This window comes from Choloepus didactylus, chromosome X (assembly GCF_015220235.1).
Source record: "Choloepus didactylus isolate mChoDid1 chromosome X, mChoDid1.pri, whole genome shotgun sequence".
Taxonomy (NCBI): Eukaryota; Metazoa; Chordata; class Mammalia; order Pilosa; family Megalonychidae; genus Choloepus; species Choloepus didactylus.
In genome coordinates this window covers 4,382,091-4,409,986 of record NC_051334.1, presented here as the reverse complement: position 1 = coordinate 4,409,986, position 27,896 = coordinate 4,382,091, and the positions used below count along the sequence as shown (strand labels likewise).

The following is a 27,896-nucleotide window of genomic DNA, read 5'->3' as shown; positions in this document are numbered from 1 at the left end:
AATTTTTTCTTTTTATTCAAGTAGCTAACTTTCTGAATTTCATATCATAGAAGGGATATTAATCAATGTCATACAGAGAAAGGGAATTTGTATATTGGACTATAAGATATACAAGATTAAGCAAATGGAGATATTTTTATTTATATCTAGGAACCTTTTCTCTGCTAGTGTGGATTGTGAATCTGCAAATTGCGATCACATTCATCACATTCATAGGCTATTAAAATGTTTTTCTTTCACTTAATTTTTTTCCATTTGGCCAAAAGGTTTATAGATGAATAATTCATCCCCTGTCAAATAACAGTCTTATGTGACACTGTTTTTTTTTTTTTTTTTTTTTTTTTGGCATGATTGTATGATATAGTTTATATGAAATACCTATAATAAGCAAACTTCATAGCAACAGTTGTAGATTAAAGGTTATCAGTGACCAAGGCAGCAGGAGGTAGGGGAGTGGAGGGTGTGGGGAAGGGAAATTATTGTTTAATGGGTGCAGAGTTTCTCTTTGAGGTGATGAAAAAGTTGAGGTAATGGGTGTTAGTGATGGTAGCACAATATTGCAAATAGAATCAATGCCAATAAATGGTATATTTGAAAGTGATTAAAATGAGAAATTTTGAGTTGACTGTTTGGTACTAAAGTAAAAAAATACATATATTAGAGTGAAGAAATAGTTCTATTTCCCTTTTCAATTTTCTACCCCTCTTCCCAAGAGATAATTAACATTACCAGTTCCTTGAGCAACTTGGAGAGAAATTTTAGACATAAACAGGTCTCTGTTATTGTGTTTTGTGTCCTTTCCCCATATAAATGGTAGCACATGCTACCTGAGTTAGAATACTTTCTGTCCATCCTTATTGCAATTATTCAATCCACTGTTGAAGAGTACAGGTCTGTAACTTTGTAGGAAGTCACTCAATTTTGCTTGTCTGCTGTTTCCTTATGATTAAATTAAGCATGAGCACTTTCAGCAGTAAAATCATAGAAGAGATATTGTGTCTTAGATGCTACATTTCAGGTGGCACCTCATGTCAATCTGTATTATTGTTGGTAAAGTGAATATCATGCACTTGGTTAAGGTGGAATCTGTCAGGTTTTTCCATTGCGAATTTATCAGTTTTCCTTTTTAAATTAATAAGTAATCTGTGGGTGGATTCTTTAAGACAATATATATCTTGTTCTTCATAAAACAGTCACTTTGAAATTTTTACATACATTGATGTTTTTTGCCTGAATCAGTTATTACTGTGATGATTATGAAATGATATGTATTCATTTTATTTTCATTGTCCTCAGCTCTGCTGAACTCTGGATCCAGGCTGGGTCAGTAGTGCTGTGGAGTGCCTCTTGGACACATCTCTGTTGCCTGAAGTCTTGCTTAACGTTTCCAGAATGTTCAGCTTGCAGTCTCAGAGGAAGGGTACATTCCCAGAAAGAGTGAGAAATATTTGGGGCTCAGGATAACCATATCAGATACACTGAACTAGTACCATGCCCCCTTATTCTGGTTCCAAAGAAATAAAACAGTTGCTAGTGAGGTTGGTGATACTTTGTGTCGCTTCTATGCCTTGAACGCTCTCATCTCAGAGATTTTGTCCCTTCTCTTGTATATGCTCTAAGATCTCATCAGGTTCTCTTTTTCTCTGGACAAATAATCTAAATCTTCAGTTTTGAAAACCAACTTGGACTCTTGACTCTGGAACCTCAACTTCTTTAGCAGGTTGTTCTCTGGAATCAATCCCAGGGTATGGGTTGTTCTTGAATGTCTTGGTGAGAGTGCATAGTTGGGAAGAGGTATAGCAGGTATGGCACCGTCTATCTAGAGTAGCTTGAATCTCCGCAGGGAGGTCTTGCCTGTGAGCTTGGCTCGATTCCAATGCCTGCTCAGGTTCTGTTCTCTGGAATGACTGTCAAGCTCTTCAATTCTGAAACCAAATCTGGATTCTCAACTTTTCAGCGTTAATTTCTATAGCAAGTTTTTGGTTGGTAGCTTAACCTGGGTAAGGTTTTCGGTTGACAGTGTTGATGAGGATTTTCAGCCAGTCGGCTGTGAATTTGGTGTGACTGTGCCTTTGAAGTGTAGGGATCATGTTGTTTGCAGAGTTGTTGTGGGCCATGTTGAAAGAGATTCCTGGTTGTTGAAACATGTGCCTAGGTGTCGACACTAGTTTTCATAGAGGGCATTGCTCCCCTCTATGCAAGATATTCCATTATGTCATATTTTTAATTCATTTATGATAACAATTTATGCTTTCTTTACATTTAATATATGAGCTTCAATATTCAGTTGAATTTAAGCTTTAAAATATTACCTACATTTAAATGACTTCTCTTCTACAGTTTTTCTTTTACCATTTAAGTCTCCAGCTGTTCTTAAGATGGAAAGGGAAGGAACTTAGATCCAATCTAAAAGTTTTCTAGAATAAATGATAAAGTATTTGAATTTCAATGACATTTCATTTAAGAAGGAAGCAGAGTAGGGGTAATCATGAAAAATTTCTTAAGCATAGAAAATTGAAAGACAATTATGGGAACTACTTTTTAATATTTGTCTTATATTATTGCATGCTGACCTGTAACAAACTAAGACAGGCTTTTTTAGCTTAGGCAAAACTGACATTTTTCAAGAGTTGGTTCTTTGTTACTAAGAGCATGGCTTGTGCAGGTTTATCAGCATCCTTAGCCTCTTCCTTCTGGGCAATAATAGCAACCTTTCCAATTTTGGCAGTCAAAAATATCTCGAGGTATTGCCAAATGCCCTCCCTCACCAGAGGTGTAAGTCCTTTCCTCCTCCTCAGTTCACTTACATCCACCGTGAGAGGAGTAAGATCTGGAGAAATTACAGTAAAATCTGCTATAAGTGGATATTACATGGGCATGTTTAAAAGAAAATGAAAGTAACATATAAACAACTCTTATTCAACCCCAGAAATTTTGTTGCTTTGTAGAATGTTTGCCTGGATTTTTTCCTACGGTAATTACGTATCTTCTGTCTGCCTTTTATATTAGCCTTGAGACTGAAAGTAGCATTATGAAAAAAAAGTTTGTTAGGAGCATTAGGGAACTATTCTCATTTATTTTCCTTTGAATGAAGTTAAAGTATCTAATATCAGAATTTATAATATTTTAAGTAGATTTACAAAATTTCACTATGAAAAAGCTGACATGTAAGTTTCATGGAAACATTCTTTATTTTATCTTCTGTCCATTTCCAGAATATTGTCAACATTATCTTTGTTATTAAACATACCACTGTGTTTAAAAGTGATTTTTTGTGGGAAAGAATTAAGAATTTGGTAATTAAAACTGAATTTCTGAGTAGATGTGTTTTAAATTCTAGTTCTTTTTTTCAATGTTTCATGAGTGGTCTTGATTTTACTGATTTTCCGTTGCATACAATTTCATAAAAGAATGAAAAGATTGGCTAATATGATAATGACAGTGGCATGAAAGTATTAGTAGAATGTATAGGATGGGCCATTATCTGTTTGTTTAAATTATCACAAAATGGGTTGTGTGTGTATTATATATTGAATTTTGTTTTACAGTGAAAACTCATTTGCCCATACATTGAATACTTAGGATGCTATAAGAAGTTAGCACAGAAGATGAGGGATCAGAAGTTTCTAAACAATTTACTGTCAAAGTGAAGAAAATGACTATTAGGGATTTATTTCTAATGTCCATATTAGCTTTAAAAAATAAAATTAACTGTTTTATCAATGAAAACTTAAAAATTGTCTTACTGTAGCCCAGTGGTGTTAAAATATTAATTCTCTAATTTTATACAGCACTGCAATAAATTATGTATTTTGTACTCATACTATCTGCCAGGTAAAATCCATATGCGTTAAATATATAAGATTTGGAAATTTCATATTCCAAAATTATAGTAAATCCTGGAATTTCAGAGTCTGGTTTCTGTTAATTATAGGAAAGCTGAATGATTTTTTCTTTTGATTGTGATTTGGTATGTATGCAGTGTTGAATAGCGAAGAGTAGAATAGAAACTAGAAACAATCTTCCTATTAATGTTACTGTAAAGATAGTTGGATTATCTCAGAATATTCTGGTTTATGGGAATTCTTTAAACTTGTTGTGAATTTATATATGTGCTATCAGCATATAAAATGTTCTCTTCATCAAAGCAGTCTTTTACAGAAGAGGAAAAAAAAGGCCTTTTAAGTAGGTACTCTGTCATACAACACATTTTCTCATCCCCACAAAATATCCTGATGGGTAATGAAAGAATATTAATGATAATGAGAAATCATCCTAATTACTTTCTTTTTGGGGTTATTTGACTTCAGTTGCTTTTTAGGAGACACCACACCTGGAGGTGTTCTTAAAAGTTCACCCAGAGATTTAAGAAGTCACATGCATTTCTTTCTTCTTGTTCCTACTAAAAGACATGATTTATTTGTGGGGTTTGAAATTTTGACCAAATTATTGAGAAGCTTGAAGAGTTTTCTTATCCAAAGTCATGGCAAAAACAAACAAACAAAAAATGATTAAGTTGCTAATGTTTGCCTAGCTCTAATATTTAGATGGTATTTTCTAATTTTATTATTATTTTACCAGCACTTTTGAGTCTTATTAAAACTAAGATTTATTCAAGTTTCTCAAGATCCTCCCGTATTATTGACTTCATTCTCTAGAACATGGTTTCTTCTAATGTCTTAATATGGTCTCTAATCATTCCCTCTTTCTGTGGTCTGCAGTTGAGATAAGAGTTCTTTTAAAAGTTTTTTTTATCCTTGTTGTAAGACAGGTTGTGGTAATCTAGAATTTCATTTAGTTTCTGGTAAACAATAGCTAACTAGAACCAGCTAGTATTCTTATTCTCTGTCCATTAGAAAATGTATTGTCAGTCACATATAGTTTCAGATTTTCTAGAAGTAATATTAAAAATGGTAAAAGGAATCACATGAAATTAGTTTTAACAATATACTTTATTTAACCTAATGTACTCAAAATATTATTTCAGCTTGATTAATGTAAAATGATTAGTAATATATTTGAAACTTTTTTTTTTTGGAATCTGCTGTTTTTTTTTTATACATTTTAAGTGTTTAAAACCCAAGTCACTTGTGGTTATTGTCTTCTGTACTAGAAAGCATAGATTGAGTGATTCTGTGAATTTGTATCTAATTCAGTAAAGATATATGTGCTTGTAGGGCAGATAGATAAAATTTGTAATTGAGAGTAGTTCTATTACATGAATAAAGAGCAAAGTAATGATGTAGGTTTTCAATTTATAATTATCAAAAAGCTCCTATATTGCTATCTTTTTTGGCAGGTATTATTCCAATTTTTTTTAAAACTGGGAAAGCACTGACTTTATGACTGTTGGATCCATTAATACATACTTAGAGATGTTGTTGCTTCTCAGTAATGTTTAATGAATCCTTAAGCCTGTGGTAGAAGTGGTATATATTGGTTCCCTTGATTTCTTGGACAATCACATACAGTTCAAATGCATTCGATCAGAAAGGATATATAGGGCTTTGCCTTTTTCTTAATGCTTATTTTTTTTATTTCTAGGCTGTTCGCTACTACGAATCTTTAATTTTAAAAGCTGAAGGAAAAGTGGAGTCTGATTTCTTTTGTCAGTTAGGTCACTTCAACCTCTTGTTGGAAGATTATCCAAAAGGTAATGCATTTCTCTTTTAAAATTTCTGCCTGGTTTAAGTTTGCATTCTGTGAATTATAATTGTTTTTACTTTTTACTTGTGGACACTTAATACCATTTTTATCTTCTTTTATTAAGCCCTCAAACATCATAAACAGACAACAAGAATAAATAGGAGATGGAAATGTGACAATTTACGTTAACTCCTTAACATTTTTTAAATGCGATTTTATTGAGATATATTCACATACCATGCAGTCATCCCAAGTGTACAATCAATTGTTCTCAGTGTTCATTACATAGTTGTGCATTCATTCATCACCTCAATCAAGTTTTTGAACATCTTCACTACTCCAAAAAATAAGAATAAGAATAAAAATAAAAGTAAAAAAGAACACCCAAAATGTTGCATACTCCATTTCCCTCCCTATTTTTCATTTACTTTTTGTCCCCCTTTTTTCTACTGGTTTGTCCATAAAGTGCATGAAGGGAGTGGGAGCTACAAAGTTTTCACAGTCACACTTACATGCCATATAGTTATATGATAGTCTTCAAGAATCAAGAATACTGGATTGCAGTTCAATAGTTTCAGGTACTTCTTTCTAGCTATTGTAGTATACTAAAAACTAATTAGACTTCAGTTAGAGATATGAATGAAATGGACTTGAGCAGAACTCAGGTAAACCAGACTAAAGAGGAAAATATGATACTGACTGTGTTTTAAACCCTCCACTTCTGTGTGAGACCAAAGGAAGAGATGTTTATTTGTTGCAAAATCTATATTGTTCCCTGTAGCAGTTCTTAACTCATAACAACTTAGATGTGCAGTTATTGTGTTTGGCCTTGTGAAAAAGCCCTGTGTTTAAAACCTTATCACATTAGAAAGAACCAGTGATATCTTTGTGTGTGTGTGTATGTGTGTATACACACAAATGTGGGCAATTTGGAAGGCGTATTACAAACTCAGATCTTTCTTTATTCTTTATTCTTTCTGAAATTTTCCATGTGAATAAAAAAAATTGAAAATTTATAGCCGTGTGATCTAAAATGAAGTAGTACAGATAACCTCTGGCTCTGAGCCTTGAATAAAACATTTTTTGTTTATTTGTGTATTTTTTCTTCTCAGATGTAGGTTCTTTTAGATGTGTTTGTTTTATATACCAAGCTGGTGAACACAACCATTACTTATTTAGATAGTTAAAATCACCCTAACATGCTTCCTCTTCCATAGTAAACTAAAACTCCATACCAAAGAAAACCTATCTCTATCGACTATTCTAACTTTTTGATGATGATAAAAATCTTAGTGGGGAATAGATGGATATGTTTATGATTATTTTCAGCAAATATGTTCAGTGTAGAGAATGATTGGCCAATTGTTTCAGCACTACATTGTCACGTTCATTGGTCCTTTGATCGCAAGTTTCTTGTCTTTTTTTTGTTAGGTCAAGCCAACACTTTTTTAAAGAATTACAGTTTTGATTTGCGACAGTATAGCCTGCTTTTCTCTGATCATAACTCTCGTATTAAGTAATGTTTCCCTTTAATATATTATTTAACCTCACTGAATTTGTTTCCTAATCTGTAAAATGGGTAGTAGTAACATAAGGGTTTTATGTTTTATCAGATCTTTTAGTTGATAAAATGAGTTGCAGTTTCTTTACTTCAACAGTGTAACTTTCACTAATTAATGATTATTTATAATCCCATAAGGTATTAATTTTTAGTTAAAGCTAATAACATTTTAAAAGAAGCTATTAGATGAAATAGATTTTTTTATAATGCATTTAGGGTTTTTTTCATATAGTTTCATATATAAACTTGAGAGCAAATAAATACCTTGTTAAGTGTTGAATTATGTACCTTACAGAATATGCTCATTATTAGTTAAGATGTGCATAGTTGAATTAGGGAAGGCACTAATCCAACATATCTGAAGTCTTTATAAACAAAGGAAATTTGGACTTGGAAAGCCATGGGAGAATCAAGAAACTGGAGGTCAGCAGAACTCAGAAGAGAGAGAAGACACTGCCATAAGCATTTACACGTGACAGAAAAGCCAAGGAACCCCAAAGCCTGTCAGTCAGCTAGAAGATACTAGCCTCTGGAGAGAGCAAGCCTTTCTAGCCTCTGAAACAAATAAATCCCTGTTGTTAAGCCAACCCATTGTATGGTTTTTGTTTTAGCAGCTGGGAAATGAAAACAGTTTTTGGTACTGTAAGCTATGAGAACTACCTAAAAGTGTTAGAATTGGCTTTGGAATTGGGTAATGGGTAGAAGCTCGAGTTGTGAGGTGCTAGATAGAAGAAGCCTGAACTGCTTGAAAGGCTTGTCAGCAGAAATATGGATGTTAAAGGTATTTTCATCGAGGACTTAGAAGGAAGTGGTGAATGTGTGACTGGAAAGTAGAAGAGAAGTAATTCTTTTTATAAAGTCACAGAGAACTTGGAGAAATTATATTCTGATATTAGATGGAAGGGAGAACTTGAAAGCAGTGAACCTAGACATTTAGATGAGGAGAAATCCAAGCTAGGTTTGGAAAGTGCAGCCTGACCTCTCCTTGCAGCTTATAGTAAAAGGTGAGAGGAAGTGGAGAAGAAGAGAATTAAACTCTTAAGCACAAAGGAATCAGCAGTTGATGGTTTTGAAAATTCTCAGCCCAGCCACATAGTATGCTCTGGGACTAGGGCCAGAAGTAGCTCTTACCTATGATTTGTCTGAACTTTTGGTGAGTCCCCAGAGTACTGGACTCAATGTGAGTGTTTAAATGAACAACCTTAGCTAAGGGGGTATGGATGAATGTGGATCCAGTCAGCCATTACAGTGAAAGTCAGGATGGGAAGGATCTATGAAGGATTTGTGGAAATTTCTATTTGCTGATGGTTTGTACCTGCTTGAACTGTATGTAATTGCAGAATTTGTCTGTTCCTGGACCACTCCCAGCCTGGACTGAAAGAGTCAAAGAAGGGATTAATTGAAGAAGCATGACTTAAAGAGCAGAGCTATGAAAGCAAAGGTCTGGACTGAAAAGATCAACTCAGGTCAAGAGAGTAGACCCACCAATATTCGTAGAAAGGATGGGTCTACTCCAGTGCTTGTAAGTGATAGGCCTTGTGCCCCATGTTTCAAGGAGAGTGCTGCCACCCCAGTACTTAAGAGTTGATTGGACATGTGCCCAGGCATTTGCCTTTGAGCCTGGCTACCATCCCAGTCCTGTGACCTGGAGTTTCCTGAAAGCATACCCATCTTCCCAGTGTTTGGAAAGAATGGGGCCTTAACCCAGTGTAAGGGAAGAACATGGCCACTGTGCTAAGAGCTTGGAAGGGGTGGTCTGCCACTCCATAAGCCCAGAGGACAAAGAATCAAGCCACAGATGACTGTTAGACCTTGAAATCAAATGGAAGTTGCCTTAGGTTTTAGAATTGTTTGGGTGCTTTCCTTTAAATTCTCCCTCTCGGAATGGGACCATTTATCCTTTGCCTGCCCCACTACTGTGAATATTGGGAAGCAAATAATTTTCAGGGTTTCACAGAAAGAAAGGAATATTGCTCCAGGATGGATTATACCCATAAAGTATTTGGTTAAGGGACTTTGTATTTAGCATTGCTCTAATGGGATGTTGGGAGGGAATGAATGTATTTTGCAATGGGAGGAACATGTCTTTTTGGGGCCCAGACTTCACTTTCGGGATTTAATTGTGAGCCCCACAAAAATATGTTCTTCATCTTAATCCATTTGTTTAGGTGTGAACGCATTTTTAAATAGGATCTTTGAAGATGTTATAAATTAAGGTGTGTCCAGATTAAATGAGGATGAGCCATAATCAGATAGGGCTGAAGTCATTCATTATAAGAAGCACAAGAAATTGGACATCGGAAGAGAAACCATGGAAGAAGCAAAAACTAGCAGTCAGCAAAAGTGTAAGAAAAGATTCTACCACGTGCATTTCCATTTTCCAATCCAAAGATTGTAGGTCAGCCAAAAGATACCAAACCTTTGAGGAAGGAAGCTTCCTAGCCTTTGAAGCCTTGGGCCAATAAATTCCTTTTGTTAAGGCAACCCTTTGTAGGGCATTCTTTTTGCAGGCAGGAAATTAAAAGAGACCTGGAAATGAAAATTAGATTTTTATAGGGATTGTTTTTATTACTTAGAAATTATTTAATGATGTGTATTTTTAATTTCTTAAAACTTTTAACTCTGAGGATTTCAGTAAATTTGCTATTTAAAAAGAAGGGAAGATGCCAAAGTTTGTCTCTGAAGGTAATAAAGAGTCCAGGAAGGTTTGTTTTGTGGTTTTTTTATTTGTCTGTGTTTTCTTGTTTCGAGTAGTTGTTTGTGTGGTAAGTTAAAACGATTGGGAATAATCCGGTAAGAACAGAGAAGAGAAGCATACGCCAGGCATTACAGTTCTTGTTAAGATGTACTTTGAGTTCCGTACTGTCAGGAAATAACTGTTTGACCGGTAAAAATTAGCCTGTTCATTTGTTGTAGAGAAAAAGGAAAATCTTTAGAGCCCTGTGTCTAATTATATTTCATGGTTTGAATTATGAATTCCCTAGAATACCAGCCAGTGATAAATTTTCTTTCCCCTCCTTTTTTGAATGATTCATTTATTTTATTTCCTGTCCAAAACATTGACTTTGATTATTTTGATTCCTGGGTTGTTAGTAACTTAGAGTAAATACCATTCCAAGATTTATGTCAGACTTGATGAATTTTGTTTGTCTTCTTTTGTCTTGTGTGAAAGGGCAATGCTCTGTGCTAGTCCATTATAATTTAACAACATAAAATGTTTCTTCCCAATAATAGGTCTTTGAGTTTTGCCTTTCAAATCAGTTTTTAAAAAAATTTTTTTATTTTCTATTTTTTAATTGAGATTGTTCACAAACCATTCAGTTATCCAAAGATCAAAATGTACGTTCAGTTGCCCATACAGCTGTGTATCCATCACCACAATTTTTTTCTCAAATTTTAGAACATTTTCATTACTTCAGAAAAGAAATAAAGACACATGTAAGAAAGCAAACTCAAATCCTCCCGTACCCCTCTCCACCCCCCCTGTCCATTATTGATTCATAGTTTTGGTATAGTACATTTGTTACTGTTGATGAAAGAATGTTAAAATACTACTATTTGTAGTATATAGTTTGCAATAGGTATATTTTTCCCTATATGCCCCTCTATTATTAATTCTAGTTATAGTGTCACACATTTGCTCTAGTTCATGAGAGAGATTTCTGATATTTGTACAGTTAATCCTGGACATTGTCCACCACAAGATTCACTGTTTTATATGTTCCCATCTTTTAACCTCCAATTTTCCTTCTGGTGACATACGTGACTCTGAGGTTCCCTTTCCACCACATTCACAGACCATTCTGCACTGTGGTCATTCTCACATCACCTCTGTCCACTTCCAAACATTTTAAGTTCACCCTAATTGAACATTCTGCTCATAATGAATAAGCCACTGCTCCCCGTTCTTTAGCTCCGTTCTATATCCTGATAACTTATATTTCATGTCTGTGAGTTTACATATTATAACTAGTTCATATCAGTGATACCCTGGACTATTTGTCCTTATGAGTCTGGCTTATTTTACTCAATATAGTGCCCTCAGGTTTTCTGCATTAACCCATTTTTTTCCAAGATGGTTTTATTCATACACCATACATTCTGTCCTGAGTAAATAATCGATGGTTCCCTGTATAGTCATGTATTTATGTGTTCACCACTATCATCACTATCTGTATAATGACATCTCCATTTCTTCCACAAAGAAGGAGAAGAGTCAAAGAAGGTAGAGGGACAAAAGAAAAAAAAGAAAAAGAAAAAAATACGTGACAGCTAGGAAGAGACAAAAGGAAGGATGGCATTAAACCCAAGTAGAATAAAGAGTCAGACAACATCACCAATGCCAAAAGTCCAAAACCCCTCCCTTGTGCGCCGCCCCCCCATATGCATTGAGCTTTGGTATATTGCCTTTGTTACATTAAAGGAAGCATAATACAATGATTCTGTTAATTACAGTCTCCAGTTTGCATTGATTGTATTTTTCGCCCAATCCCACCCTATTTTTTAACACCTTGTAATGCTGACATTCATTTGTTCTCCCTCATGTAAAAACATATTTGTACTTTTTATCAGAATCATTGAACACCCTAGGTGTCACTGAGTTTTACAGTCCCAGTCTTTACCTTTTGTCTTTCCTTCTGGTCTCCCACGTGTTCCTAACCTTCCTCTTTCAACCATGCTCACAGTCATCTTTGTTCAGTGTACTTACATTGCTGTGCTGCTATCTCCCAAAATTGTGTTCCAAACCTCTCACTTCTGTCTTTTCCTTTCTGTCTCTAGTGCTCCCTTTAGTGTTTCCTGTAGAGCAGGTATCTTTTCACAAACTCTGTCATTGTCTGTTTGTCAGAGAATATTTTAGGCTCTTACTCATATTTGTAGGACAGTTTTGCCACATATAGGATTCTTGGCTGGTGGTTTTTCTCTTTCAGTATCTTAAATATCTCGCCCCACTTCCTTCTTGCCTCCATGGTTTCTATTGAGAAATCTGCATATAGTCTTATCAAGCTTCCTTTCTATGTGATGGATTGCTTTTCTCTTGCTCCTTTCAGGATTCTTTCTTAATCTTTGACATTTGATAATCTGATGATTAAGTGCCTTGGTGTACACCTGTTCAGATCTATTCTTTTTGGGGTACACTGTGCTTCTTGGGTCTGTAATTTTGTGTCTTTCATAAGAGATGGGAACTTTTCATTGATTATTTCCTCTATTATTGCTTCTGCCCCTTTTCCCTTCTCTTCTTCTGGGACACCCATGTCATGTAGATTTCTGTGTTTCGTGTTGTCATTCATTTCCTGGAGCTGTTGATCATATTTTTCCATTCTTTTCTGTGTCCTTTTGTGTGTAGGCTTCCAGGTTTCTTGCTCTCCAGTTTCTGGGTGTTTTTTCTGCCTCTGGAGATCTGCTGTTGTATGTCTCCATTGTGTCTTTCATCTCTTGTATTGTGCCTTTCATTTCCATAGATTCTGCCAATTGTTTTTTCAAACTTTAGATTTCTACCTTGTGTAGAATGTGTTTTCATTATATGGTTCATCTCTTTTGCCATATCTTCCCTAAACTTTTTGCATTGATTTAGTATTAGTTGTTTCAATTCCTGTATCTCAGTTGAAGTGTAAGTTTGTTCCTTTGACTGGGCCATGACTTTGTTTTTCTTACGTTAGGTTGTAGTTTTCTGTTGTCTAGGCATCTGGTTTCGTTGGTTACGCCAATCCAGTTTTCCTAGACCAGAACGGGCTCAGGTTTCAGAAGGAGGCAGTAGTATCAGGTCTCCCTGAGGGTGTGACTTAAAAGATTGATATACCCTGCGAGGCCTCAAGCCACTGTGCTTTTCTGCCCTGCAGGTGGTGCCTGTCAGCCTGTCACTCCAGACTGGTGAAAGGAGGTGTGACCTGTGGCTGTTTCCCCCCAGGCTCTGGGGTCTGGTTCTAAATGGAGGGCGAGTAGTATAGCTTGGCACCACTTCTTTCCTCTTTGGGAAGATAAAACCCCTGGGGAGATATCAGTTGCATTCAAATAGTCTCTCTGACTCTGTTATCACCTCCCTTGTTTGGGTCAGAGCGCTGGGAATTGAAAATGGCGCTGGGAATTGAAAATGGCTGAGATTTTCTACACCGAGCCAAAAAAGAGACAGAAAGCACCCCTTCAGGGCCAGTCCACAGCTAGCCTCAGTTTCACCCGTCGGCCAGATATAGCACCTGGTCCTCTGGGCTACCCCTCCCTTCTGGAGAGGTCTTTTGGCTCTCCAAGGTCAGCTGTCACCAAAAGCTTCTGTCACCTTTTTGGGGATTTTTATCTGGTTTTGAGCAGTCCATGTTTGTTAATTAAAACCCCAGTTGGAGCTCAGCTGAGCAATAGTCACTTGCTCGGAGAGTGCTGCTCTCTAGCAGTGTGAGGCTTTGCAGTTCGGGCCATTGGGGTAGGGGTTCCCGGCTTGGGTCTGCAGTTTTTACTTACAGGTTTTATGCTGTGATCTCGGGCATTCCTCACACAGCAGGTTGATGTATGGTGTGTGGACAGTCACGTTTGTCTCTTAGCAGTTACTCCAGATTATTTACTAGTTGTTCCAGGGGTCTAACTAGCTTCCACTCCTCTCTATGCCGCCATCTTCTTCCGATTACCCCCAAATCAGTTTTTGATGTAGTTTGAGAATATAAAAATTTCCTTGTTTATAAATTCCTTGTTTCAGCTACAGACTAGTGGAGAATTTGAAAAGTACATATACTTTTTCATTATAATGGTTTGCATTTGGTTGGCTCAAAAAGATAGAATATCTACATGAAGTAGTGACTAGAATAGCTACTGAATGTGTCCCTGAGAATTAATTTTTTTTATATTCATTGTGACTTTATACTTAACTACTTACATGCAAAGGTCTGGCACATAATATGTTCATATAATTTGTATTTAAATGTCTTTAGAGGTTGTTGAGTTATGGTGTTAAAATAATCACTGTTTGCTTAAGCAACTATTATTGCATCTAATGGATTGTAATTTGTACTGATTTTAGTATTTAAACTTTGCAAAATATAGAACTAGAAACCCAGGCTTGCAAGGTAGTTATCATAATCCAGGTTTTCAGATATGCCTATATTTAATGCACTTTGAATTATGGAATTCAGGGGATAGATAACAAACACAAGTTCTCGCAACTTTGAGAATCAGAGATCTGATGGCAGAACATATGAAGGAATAAAAAGTAGCAAAGTTTTTTTTTTTTGGAGTAAATCAGTTGTAGTATACTAACAACCTTAAAGAGAATATTGTTTTTTTAGTTTTTTTTTTAGAGTTTTTTATTGTGAAATGTAACATATATACAGAGAAGTGATAACTTTCAAAGTACAACTTAAAGAGTAGTTGGCAAATTTCAGAGAACGTTATGGATTATAGTTCTACCATTTCAGTTTATTTCCTTCTAGATTTCTAATATCCTAGAGGCTAAAAAAATTATATGAATATGTAATATTAGTAATTCTTTGTTAAACTCTGTCTTGTCTGTTGCTATTCCTCCCTCTCGTTTGATCACTGTCTCAATCTTCAGCGATATCTGGGCAGTGATTACCCTAACTTTTTCATTTTGAAAAGGTGTATCTGCATCATGGGGAAGGGGAAACATCTGCTTGATGTTCTTGAGATTGTTGCCTCTGGGTTCTGGGACTTACCTGGCATAGGAAGCTCTGGAGGTTTTAAGTTTCTGAAAATTAAACTTACTGAGTGAAGCTATTCATAGCATTTCAGATAGGGACCTAGGTATTTTTTGAGATTTTCAGGACTACTGTTGATTTGGGCTTGGCATACTGTAGCCATTTGGAGTATCTAGTTGAAGGTTGCATAAGAGTGACCTCCAGGATACCTTCTTTTTTTTTTTTTTTTTTTTTAAATTCAGTTTTATTGAGATATATTCACATACCATACAGTCATCCATGGTGTACAATCAACTGTTCACAGTACCATCATCTAGTTGTGCATTCATCACCCCAATCTATTTTTTGAACATTTTCCGTATACCAGAAAAGTAAAAATAAGAATAAAAAATGAAAGTAAAAAAGAACACCCAAATCATCCCTTCCCCATTTTTCATTTAGTTTTTGTCTCCATTTTTCTACTCATCCATCCATACACTGGATAAAGGGAGTGTGATCCACAAGGTTTTCACAATCACACTGTCACCCCTTGTAAGCTACATTGTTATACAATCATCATCAAGAGTCAAGGCCACTGGGTTGCAGTTTGATGGTTTCAGGTATTTACTTCTAGCTATTTCAATACATTAAAACCTAAAAAGTGTTCTCTATATAGTGTAAGAGTGCCCGCCAGAATGACCTCTCGACTCCATTTGGAATCTCTCAGCCACTGAAATTTATTTCATTTCATTTTGCATCCCCCTTTTGGTCAAGATGTTCTCAATCCCATGATGTTGGGATTCATCCTCGGGAATCATATCCTGTGCTGCCAGGGAGATCAGGATACCTTCTTGACTCTATTTGAAATGTCTTAGCCATGTAAACCTTATTTTGTTACCATTCTTTCCCCCATATTGGTCAAGAAAGCATTCTCAATCCCTCGATGCTAGGGATAGGCTCATTCTTGGGGGTCATGTCCCACATTACCAGGGAGACTCACTCCCCTGGGAGTCACATCCTATGAAGCAGGGAGATTAATGCATCTATTTACAGACTTGGGCTTAGAGACAAAAAGGCCACATCTGAGCAACAAATGAGATTCTCTGGAAGTGACTCTTAGGAATAATTATAGGTAAGATTAGCCTCCCCTTTACAGCTGAAAGTTTCACAAGAGTAAGCCTCAGGTTCGAGGGCTTGAGTTGTTGTGTAGGAGTGTTCTCTTTTGCTAATACTTCTGGAATGCAAAACACCAGAAATGGACTGACTTTTATAAAAGGGGGTTTATTTGGTTACAAAGTTACAGTCTTAAGGATATAAAGTGTCCAAGGTAATGCATCAACAATCGGGTACCTTCGCTGGAGGATGACCAATGATGTCCGGAAAACCTCTGTTAGCTGGGACGGCATGTGGCTGGCATCTGTTATGGAGTTCTGGTTTCAAAATGGCTTTCTCCCAGGACGTTTCTCTCTAGGCTGCAGTTCCTCAAAAATGTCACTCTTAGTTTCTCTTGGGGCATTTTTCCTCTCTTAGCTTCTCCAGAGTCTGCTTTCAATGGCCATCTTCAAACTGTCTTCCAGCTGCAACTACTCTCTCAGCTCCTGTGCGATCTTCAAAGTGTCCCTCTTGGCTGTAGCAAGCTTGCTCTTTCTGTCTGAGCTTGTATAGTGCTCTGGTGTACTAATCAAGGCCCAGCTAAATGGGCAGGGCCATACCTCCATGGAAATTATTCAAGGAAAGATCTCACCCATAGTTGAGTGACCACATTTACATGGAAACATCCAATCAAAAGTTTCCAACCCAGTTAACACCAATATGTTTCCTGCCCACACAAGACTGCATCAAAGATAATGGCGTTTTGGGGACATAATACTTCCAAACCAGCACAAGGGGTTTCCTAATTTTACGTTGCATTTGTTCTGTCCAAGATAAACGATGAATGTCTCATACCGTCTTCACTAACTTTTACAGTCAACACTCTTAATTTTAAACAATTATAATAACCCAAAGTACCCCAAAGCTCTTATCACCCCCTCATTATTTATCTCTAATGTTAATGTGGTACTAGTAAGGTATTCCTATTACATATGCAATAGTCAGTTTTCCTCATATACCACTCTGTTGTTAACTCTGTACCAGTGTCACACCTTAGAAGTTGTTCATGCAAGCACTTACTTATTTCTTTAAATTTTATTTATCAAAGAATTGAAAAAAACCGTTCCAAGCAAAAGAATTAAAAAAAAAAACAAGCTAAAATAACTACATTGCTTCAAACATGTTCCAGTCATACTCAAGAAAATTAACAAACCATAATCATTCCTGAGCCTTCCCATAACATTAAGATTATCCTCTGTAATTTATCTGTTCTTATTAGATTATCATTCCCCCTTCAATAGTTGCTGTCTATCTCTAGGTCCCCAACAGTCTACAATATGAAACGTTCATTTTACATTTTTCACAGAGTTCACATTAGCAGTGACATACAATCCCTCTGTTTTTGTGTCTGGTTTATCTCACTCAGCTTAATGTCTTCAAGGTTCATCCATGGTGTCATGTCATATGTTTCAGAACCTTGTTCCTTCTTACTGCTGCTAGTATTCCATCATGTATGTATACCACATTTTGTTTATCCACTTATCTGTTGAAGGACATTTGGATTGTTTCCATTTCTTGGCAATTATGAATAATGCCGCTGTGAACATCAGTGTGCAAATATCTGTTCGTGTCACTGCTTTTGAATCTTCTGGATATATACTAAGAAGTGCAATTGCTGAATTGAAGGGTAACTCGATACCAGATTTTCTGAGGAGCCGCCCGACAGTCTTCCAGAGTGGCTGTACCATTATATAGTCCCACCAGCAATGAATAAAAGTTCTAATTTCTCTACATCCTCTCCAGCATTTGTAGTTTCCTGTTTGTTTAATGGCAGCCATTCTGATTAGTGTGAGATGATATCTCATTGTGGTCTTAATTTGTATTTCCCTAATAGCTTAGAGAAGATGAACATTTTTTCAGTTTTTTTTTAGCCATTTATATTTCCTGTTCAGAGGAATGGCTTTTCATATCTTTTGCCCATTTTATAATTGGGTTGTTTGTACTATTGTCGTTGAGTTGTAGGATTTCTTTCTAGATGCAAATATTTTTTTCTATTGAGTTGGCTGCTGCTTCACCTTTTTGACAAATTCCCCAGGGGAGACATTTGCTCTGCCTCTTCTATTCCACCATCTCTCCACATCTTGGTTTTAAGTACCATTCTCTGATTTTTGCCACCATAAAATGCTCCAGGTTCCCGTTGGATATTTCCCACTGCTGTCCAATGATTAGCTCATATTATTTTTATAATGTCAAGTTGTCGAGGGCTGGCCTAACCCTCAGCAACGGTCAGGGTCCTGATAGGGGGGCTGGAGTCGGCGAAAAAACGAGACAGACACCTTGTTGTGTCCGGGTACGAAGATGGAATCTCCGACCAAGCAGAGCATCAGAGCTTTATTTTTATAATTTTCTATAACATACACACTAGCATTTAGGCATACAATACTAGAATAGTTTGGCTAAATTTCAGACATCATTTATTCTTACACAATGATCAATGGGCTAGCAGGGACAGACTCCCTGAAGCGTAGCAAGACACAGTGTTTGGGCACAGGCATAACAGTTCCTATTATTTAGTACCAAGCAACCTATAACTATTTTTTGTGTTCATGTTTTAGAGTCTGTTAATCATTACCTTTTTATTTCTTCTAGCTAACTCTTTCAAAGCTTGGGAAGGGGGATTTTTAGCAGAAAGGGTGACCTATTGTTTTCTAAGAAAGGAGCAGGCATTTTCACTACGCTGACGCTAATGCAGGGTAAGCTGCTGACTCATTAAAGTAGCTAGGTGTGGGAACATGTCACCATCACAGAGCCCAAAAGACACCAAATGAGAAAAAGAAGCAGTATGAATATAAGAAACATATAAGAAACAGCATAAGAAACAAATTCCTTTTAGGCAGGAGTCATAGGTGCCACTCGACGCTCCGCCTTGCGGAACGGTCACCACGACATGTACTGAAGGCCCAGGGACCGTGCCACTAGGCCGACTGCTGGGTGCTGAGTTGGCTGCCCACAATTTTTATAATGTCAAGTAATATTTACAAATAGTTTTCAGGAAAATATGATTTGATGACCTCAAAGAGATGCAATAGTGGGAATAAAAGGATTGTCTTCTTTTTCCTTTTCTGCTCTTCCATAGTTACCTTGTCTCTTCTTGAAATTATAATTTTTTTTTATGCTTATGCATCATGATCACATAGTTCTATTGCAGTGAATCTGGCCAGAAGTTTTCATGAATGTTGATGTATATCAGTGTTACATTTAAGTGGAAATGTGTTTGGGGCAGCCTTAGAGTCATGAAAGTAAAAAGGTATCAGAGAGGTAGATAGGTGGTCAGCCACCTATCTTTTGTTCAAATAGAGTGTTACTTGTTTGAACAGTAGTTAATATGAGCTATGGGAGGCATCATTTCCTAGTGGAAGTACAGCTTTTCATTCTACTCTTAAACACAGAAACAATTCAAAGCAGCCTGTTGTGGCTTAAAAATTAGAGTTGATGCATCTGATAAAATTTTTTCATCCTTTTGTTTTTTCTTTCTATCAATGACTTACTAGTTCCTATTAACTAATCTGCTGTAACAGTAAGATACTGGGCTAGCTGCTAAAGGTGAAAAGAGAAAGGTTGAATACTGCCTGCAGTTAATGCATAGTCAAGTTAGGTTAATTGGTTAAGTTTTAACCAATTTTTTTAACCTCTTTTTTTTGTTGTTTTATTCTGTATCTACCTTTGAAGAAGCAGCCTTGACAGGCTACCGTCTTTCTCCTGCATCATCCATTATCTGTTATTCTTTTCAACTCTGTGCATTTGTATGAACTTGGGCGGTTACTCCCTATCTCTTGTATTGACAGTCTTGACGTAGGGACCTAATATTTTCCAGTGAATTTTTTTCCTCTGCAAAGATTAGATCAAGCATGCAAAGTTCTCTGGTTTTCTTGAGTTATCTTGGTCTGTCTTTTCCTTAGTTGATTTTTATAGGCCACTCTTTCATACTTCTTGTAAAATATGTGGCTCTTCTTCAGTTACTCCTTGAATCTTCACTAAAAAAAACATTTTAGGCTGCAGTGTTCTTTCAGGAAAGAATAAGTGACTGGAATTTGTGTCTATAAGATGGTCAGGTCAAGTGTGGAACCTGCTTCACACTAAGTGACTTCTTTTATGAATCTATCTTACTGCTTCTGTGGTGTCTTCCATTTCACACTGTTTACCCTTTCATATTTCTAAAACAAAACACAGAAATGTGTTTGTTTTAAACATTAGAAAAGTGTGTTTGTTGTTAAAAATTATAGTGTAGATAATAAAAAAACCAAACATGGGACTGTACAAACTAATGCTCTGTGATTTTTTTTTTAATTAAATTTAGTTTTATTGAGATATATTCACATACCATACAGTCATCTATGGTGTACAATCAACTGTTCACAGTATGATCATATAGTTAAACATTCATTACCCCAATCTATTTTTGAACATTTTCCTTACACCAGAAAAAATCAGAATAAGGAAAAAAAAGTAAAAAAGAACTTCCAAACCACACCCCCCACCCCACCCTATTTTTCATTTAGTTTTTATCCCCATTTTTCTGCTCATCCATCCATACATTGGATAAAGGGCATGTGATCCATAAGGTTTTCACAACCACACTGTCAACCCTTGTAAGCTACATTGTTGTATAGTCATCTTAAACATTTCTTAAAATGATTTCAAGTATTTGGAGAATTTCCTGTTTTTGTTGTTGCAGTTGTTACTGATTTGTAGTTTGATCCCATTGTACTCAGAGTACACAGTTTGTAATTTTGATTTGCTAAAAATTTGTTGAATTTTTGTTTATTTTTGACTCTACACCAAGACGTATTAGCCACTACCCTGCTGAGCAGGGGCAGACATCTTGTTTCTTTGTTGTGGTGTGAAAGTTCAGGCTCCCTGTATTTTTTTTTAAGTGTTTATACCGTTAATTTTCATCTGTTTTCTTAAATGCAGTTTTATTGAAATATATTCACATAACATAGAATCATTCAAAGTGTACTGTCAGTTCACAGTATCGTCATATAGTGTGTATTCATCACCACGGTCAATCTTTGATCATTTTCATTACTCCAAAAAATAAAATAAAAATTAAAATAAAAAGTGTCTAAAACAACCTCTCACCCTCCTCCCTCACATTGTTCATTTACTTCTTTTTAAAATACAGTTTTATTGAGATCTATTCACCCACCCTAAGTCATCCACAGTGTATAATTGATTATTCACTGCAGCATCATACATTTGTTCGTTCATCCTGAGAATCAAGTTTTGAACCTTTTGCTTACTCCAAAATAAAAATTAAAGCAAAAGTGAACACCTAGATCTTTCCATCCCACCATTTTTGTCCCCATTTTCCCACTCATCTGTCCATACGCTGGATAAAGGGAGTGCGAGCCACAAGGTTTTCACAATCACATAGTCACCCTGTGCAAACTACAAAGTTATATAATCTTCAAGAATTGCTGTTCAACAGCTTCAGGTATTTCCCTTTAGCCATTCCAACACACTAAAAACTAAAAGGTGTATCTATATAGCCCATTAGAATACCCTCCAGAGTGGCCTTGACTCCATTTGAGATCTCTCAGCCACTGGAACCTTAATTTTGTTTCATCTCTCTTCCCCTTTTTGGGCAAGAACATCCTCTCAGTCCCACAGTGCTAGGTCCGTGCTTGTCCCCAGGAGTCATTTCTAGCACTGCCAGGGGGATTCACACACTCACAGTAACTTTGTTTAGTTATTTCCATCATTGTGCTACCATCTCCCAACATTGTGTTCCATACCTCTCTCTCCTGTCTTTTCCTGTCTGTTTGTAGTGCTCTCTTTAGTATTTCCTCTAGAGTGTATCTTGTTCACAAACTCTCAGTGTCTGAAAATATTTTAAACTCTCCCTCAAATTTAAAGGACAGTTTTGCTGGATATAAAATTCTTGGTTGGTGATTTTTCTCTTTCAGTGTCTTAAATATATATACCACTGCCTTTTTGGCCCCATGTTTACTGCTGAGAAATCTGCTCATAGTCTTATTTTGATCTTCCCTTGTATGTGATGGAGTGCTTTTCTCTTGCTGTGTCCAGAATTCTTTGTCTTTGACATTTGATAATCTGATTATTAAGTGTCGTGGCATAGGTCTATTCAGATCTATTCTGTTTGGAGTTTGCTGTGCTTCTTGGATCTGTAATTCTGTGTCTTTCATAAGGGATGGGAAATTTTCAGTTACTATTTCCTCCAATTTTGCCTCTGCCCTTTTCCCTTCTCTTCTCCTTCTGGGACACCTGTGACATGTACATTCATGTGCTTCATGTTGTCACTCAGTTCCCTGAAACGTCGCTCATATCTCTCCATTGTTTCCCGTATCTGTTCTTTTGTGTGTAGGGTTTCAGATGTTCTGTTCTCCAGTTCACGAATCTTTTCTTCTGCCTTTTCAAATCTAGGGAACTACCAGACTGTCCTCTAGAGTGGTGTACCATTATACAGTCCCACTAACAATGAGTAAGAGTTCCAATTTCTCCACATTCTTTTCAGCATTTGTAGTTTACTGTTTGTGTAATGGCAGCCACTCTAATTGGTGTGAGATGATATCTCATTGTGGTCTTAATTTGTGTCTCCCTAATTGCTAGTGAAGCTGAACATTTTTTCATGTGTTTTTTTGCTATTTGTATTTCCTCTTCAGAGAAATGTCTTTTCATATCTTTTGCCCATTTTATAATTGGGCTGTCTGTACTATTGTCATTGAGTTGTAGGATTTCTTTATATATGCAAGATATCAGTCTTTTGTCAGATACATGGTTTCCAAAAATTTTTTCCCATTGAGCTGGTTGCCTCTTCACCTTTTTCACAAATTCCTTTGAGGTACAGAAGCTTTAAGTTTGAGGAGTTCCCATTTATGTATTTTTTCTTTTGTTGCTTGTGCTTTCAGTGTTAGGTCAAGGAAGTGACTTTCTAAAACAAAGTCTTGAAGATGTTTCCCTACATTATCTTTGAAGAGTTTTATGGTACTGTCTCTCTTATTGAGGTCTTTAATCCATTTTTAGTTAATTTTCATGCAGTTGTGGGGTAGGGGTCCTCTTTCATTCTTTTGGATATGGATATCCAGCTCTCCCAACCCTGTTTGTTGAGTAGACTCATATGTCCAGTTCAGTTGGTTTGGGTGCTTTATCAAAGAGCAGTCAGCCGTAGTTCTTTTGGAATCTGTCTCCAAATTCTCAGTTCGATTCCCTTGATCGATGTGTCTGTCTTTGTGCCAGTACCATGTTGTTTTGACTACTGTGGCTTTATGGTAAGCTTCAAAGTCAGGGAGTGTAACTCCTCCCACTTCGTTTTTCTTTTTTAGAATATTTTTAGCAATTCGAGGCATTTTCCCTTTCCAGATAAATTTGATAACTAGCTTTCCAAGTCTCCAAAGGAGGCTTTTGGAATTTTGATAGGAATTGCATTGAATCTGTAGATGAGTTTGGGTGGAATTTACATCTTAATGACATTTAAGCCTTCTTATGCATGAACATGGTATATTTTTCCATCTTTTTAGGTCCCCTTCTATTTCTTTTAGTAAAGTTAGCTAGTTTTCTATGTATAGGTCTTTTACATCCTCGGTTAAGATTATTCCTAGGTAGTTGATTTTTTTAGTTGCAATTGAGAATGGAATCTTCTTTTTGAGTTTCTCTTCTGTTAGGTCATTTGTAGTATATAAGAACATTACTGACTTTTATGTGCCTTAATCTTGTATCCTGCTACTTTCCTAAATTTGTTCATTAACTCAAGTAGCCGTGTCATTGATTTCTCAGTTCCCTGAGATGTCACTTGTATTTCTCCATTCTTTTTCCCCATCTTTTCTTTTGTTTGTAGGGTTTCAGATGTACTGTTCTCCAGTTCATGAATCTTTTCTTCTCCCTCTTCAGTGTGCTGCTATATGTCACCATTGTGTCTTTCATCTCTTTTGTTGTGCCAGATGTTCTGCCAATTGTTTTTTCAAACTTTGGATTTTTTCCTTGATTTTGCCCAATGTCTTCTTTATATCCTTCATCTCTTTTACCATATCTTCCTTCAACTCGTTGAATTGATTTTTGGATTCATTTTTAAATTGATTTAGGAGATTTGATTAACAATTAATTGTTTCAATTCCTGTATCTCAGTTGAAGTGTAAGTTTGTTCCTTTGCCTGGGCCATATCTTTGTTTTTCTTAGTGTGATTGTTGGTTTTCTGTTGTCTAGGCATCTGGTGTCCTTGAATGTCACAGTCATATTTTTGAAATCCCAGGGGCTCAGATCTCATGCGGAGGCAGTATTCAGTATTAGGTTTCCCTAAGGGTGGGTTCTAGAAGCTCAGTTGAGTTACTTTCCTTGTAACCTGTTTCTTTTTTCCACATGGCCATGTTTCAGCTTGGCCTGCCCTGTCCAACTGGGGAGGGGCTTCAGCTCTGGGTTTGCAGAGCAGTCTCATCTGCTCCACCCATTGCAGTCTGGTGTCTGTTGTGGATCCATTCACAGATGTCTCCCAACTGTTATTCCTCATTATTTACTAGTTGCCCTAGAGGACTAACCAAAATCCAAACCCTCTATGCCGCCATCTTGCTCCGCCCCCTCCATATATGTTGTGCACAGTCAAAATGGCAGACCAATATTAAGACAGAATGCTAGAGATAATCTAGTATAAACAGCAGTGATGAAAAAGAAATGAAGAAGAAAGGAACAGAGCCTTAAAGAAACATAGAACACCATTAAGAACACCAGTATAAATAGCAGTTACAGACTTTGAAGAAGAGCATTTGTTTTTAGGAGTCTTTCATGAGTATCTTTTACTATTCTTTTCATGTTTCTGGTTCGTCTGTCTATGGTATCACATTCATCACTTAACATCTACTAATTGCTGACTGATTAATTCTATCGTATTGGCAATACCCTGTGTTCTAGTGTTTGCTAATGCTGCAGAATGCAAAACACCAGAGATGGATTGGCTTTTATAAAAAGGGGGTTTATTTGACTACACAGTTACAGTCTTAAGTCCATAAAGTGTCCAAGGTAACACATCAGTAATCGGGTACCTTCACTGGAGGATGGCCAATGGCGTCCGGAAAACTTCTGTTAGCCGGGAAGGCACGTGGCTGGCATCTGCTCCAAAGTTCTGGTTTCAATGTGGCTTTCTCCCAGGACGTTCCTCTCTAGCAAGCTTGCTCCTCTTCAAAATGTCAGTCACAGCTGCACTGAGTTCCTTCTCTTTGAGTGAGCTCATTTATATGGCTCCACTGATCAAGGCCCACCCTGAATGGGTGGGGCCTTGCCTCCATGGGAATGTCTCATCAGAGTCATCACCCACAGCTGATTGGGGCACATTCCAAGCAAATCTAATCAGCACCAAAACGTCTGCCCCACAACATCAAAGATAATGGCATTTGGGGGACACAGTACATTCAAACTGGCACACCCTGGTGTATGAATTTTTCCAGAATCTGATCCAATTAAATTCCAGCCATTTTGCAGGAGTAGTCTTTTATGGTAGCCTTTCAGTTGTTGTGTTGATGAGAGAAGAATTATTGACTGTGTGTGTCTCTTAGTCTCTGTTAAACTCTTGACTTATCTCCAGTTTAGTTGTTACTGTGTAGACTTTTTCCTATGGATTTACTTTTTCTGAATGTCTTTTTTTTTATTGTGAACTTTAACATATATACATAATAATTTTCGAAGTACAGTTTAAAAAGTAGTTAGAGAACAGATTTCAAAGAATGTCACAGGTCACAGTTCCATAAGTTCAGCCGTTTCCATTATTGTAAAATAATTCATAGTTTAAAAGGTGTCAATTCTCTATATATAGCTCAACAAGCAGTTATATAGATAATTTCAAAAATTGTTCTGGATTAGAGTTCCACAGTCTCAGTTCTTTCCTCATTATGCAAATTAAGTTTTATTCAGAAAGTTGAAGACCTTCAAGGCGCAATTCAGTGAGCAACTATAGAAAAAAATCCCAAAGGATGCTATAGGCAATAGTTCCACCATGTCATTTACCTCCTTCCAGCCATTCCAACACCCCAGCATCCAAAAATGTGTATATAATTATATAGTGTTTCAGTATTCATAAACCTTTGTTAAATCTTTTTTGTTGCTACCTCTTCCTCCCACTTAGTCTCTTTCTCCATCTTTGGGGGTGTCTAGACAGTGAGCACCCTAACATTGTTTATATTAAAGGGGGTGTCAACAGTATGGGGAAGAGGGCTGCATCTGGTTGTTGACCTGAAAGAGGCTTTGCCTCTGGGTTATAGGATTTGTCTGGTATAGGAACCCTCTGGTGGATTTAATATTCTGAAAGATAAAACTAAGTGAATCTTTTCTAGAATCTCAGGTAGGTATTTGGGAACTACTTTTGGTAAGGGCATGGGGTACTGTGGACATTTGGATGTCTAGCTGGAGCTTGCAAAAGAGAAACTTTCAGGATAACCTCTCAACTCTATTTGGGTTCTCTCAGGCTTTGTGACTTCAGCTTCTTACATTTTTCCCCCTTTTGGACAAGTAGGCATTTTCAATCCATTGCTTCCAGAGTGAGGCTTACTCCTGGGAGTCACATCCCATGTTGCCTGGGAGATTCATTCCTCTGGGAGTTATGAGTGGAGACTATTTTTAATTGCTTACCATCAAAATCTATATTCGTTTCAACAAATTTTAGGTTTTAACTTCCTGCATGGTTTTTTTTTTTTTTTTTAATCATCATTTTATTGAGATATATTCACATACCACGCAGACATACAAAACAAATCGTACTTTCGATTGTTTACAGTACCATTACATAGTTGTACATTCATCACCTAAATCAATCCCTGATACCTTCATTAGCACACACACAAAAATAACAAGAATAATAATTAGAGTGAAAAAGAGCAATTGAAGTAAAAAAGAACACTGGGTACCTTTGTCTGTTTGTTTCCTTCCCCTACTTTTCTACACATCCATCCATAAACTAGACAAAGTGGAGTTTGGTCCTTATGGCTTTCCCAATCCCATTGTCACACCTCATAAGCTACATTTTTATACAACTGTCTTCGAGATTCATGGGTTCTGGGTTGTAGTTTGATAGTTCCAGGTATCCACCACCAGCTACCCCAATTCTTTAGAACCTAAAAAGGGTTGTCTAAAGTGTGCGTAAGAGTGCCCACCAGAGTGATCTCTCGGCTCGTTTTGGAATCTCTCTGCCACTGAAGCTTATTTCATTTCCTTTCACATCCCCCTTTTGGTCAAGAAGATGTTCTCCGTCCCACGATGCCGGGTCTACATTCCTCCCCGGGAGTCATATTCCACGTTGCCAGGGAGATTCACTCCCCTGGGTGTCTGATCCCACGTAGGGGGGAAGGCAGTGATTTCACCTTTCAAGTTGGCTTAGCCAGAGAGAGAGGGCCACATCTGAGCAACAAAGAGGCATTCAGGAGGAGACTCTTAGGCACAAATATAGGGAGGCCTAGCCTCTCCTTTGCAGCAACCGTCTTCCCAAGGGTAAAACTTATGGTAGAGGGCTCAACCCATCAAAACACCAGTCCCCTATGTCTGTGGTGATGTTAGCAACCATGGAGGTGGGGTAGGCGAATACCCCTGCATTCTCCACAGGCTCCTCAAGGGGGCACTACATCTTTTTTTCCTTGTTTTTCTTTTTTTTTTTTTTAACTTTCCCTTCTTTTTTAAATCAACTGTATGAAAAAAAAGTTAAAAAGAAAACAAACATACAATAAAAGAACATTTCAAAGAGACCATAACAAGGGAGTAAGAAAAAGACAACTAACCTAAGATAACTGCTTAACTTCCAACATGTTCCTACTTTACCCCAAGAAAGTTACATAATATAGCAACATATCTGTGAACTTGTTCCTACTATATCCATCAGAAATTAACAGACCATAGTCATTCCTGGGCATCCCCAGAACGTTAAATAGCTTATCTGTTCTTCTTGGATTATTGTTCCCCCTTCCTTAATTGCTCTCTATTGCTAGTTC

At 36.8% G+C, this 27,896-nt stretch overlaps 1 protein-coding gene and 1 pseudogene across 9 annotated transcripts in view; one reads left to right on the top strand and one right to left on the bottom strand.

The window, feature by feature from the left end:
- LOC119522025 (lysine-specific demethylase 6A-like) overlaps window positions 1-27,896 on the top strand; it is a 355,987-nt gene that overhangs the window by 76,800 nt on the left and 251,291 nt on the right. For all 9 annotated transcript variants that reach the window (XM_037820746.1, XM_037820751.1, XM_037820749.1 and 6 more), the window contains exon 3: window positions 5,545-5,653. In XM_037820746.1, coding sequence (XP_037676674.1) covers window positions 5,545-5,653 — 109 coding nt within the window. The remainder of the gene's footprint in view (window positions 1-5,544; window positions 5,654-27,896) is intronic.
- On the bottom strand, window positions 1,500-2,117 carry LOC119522648 (annotated as a pseudogene).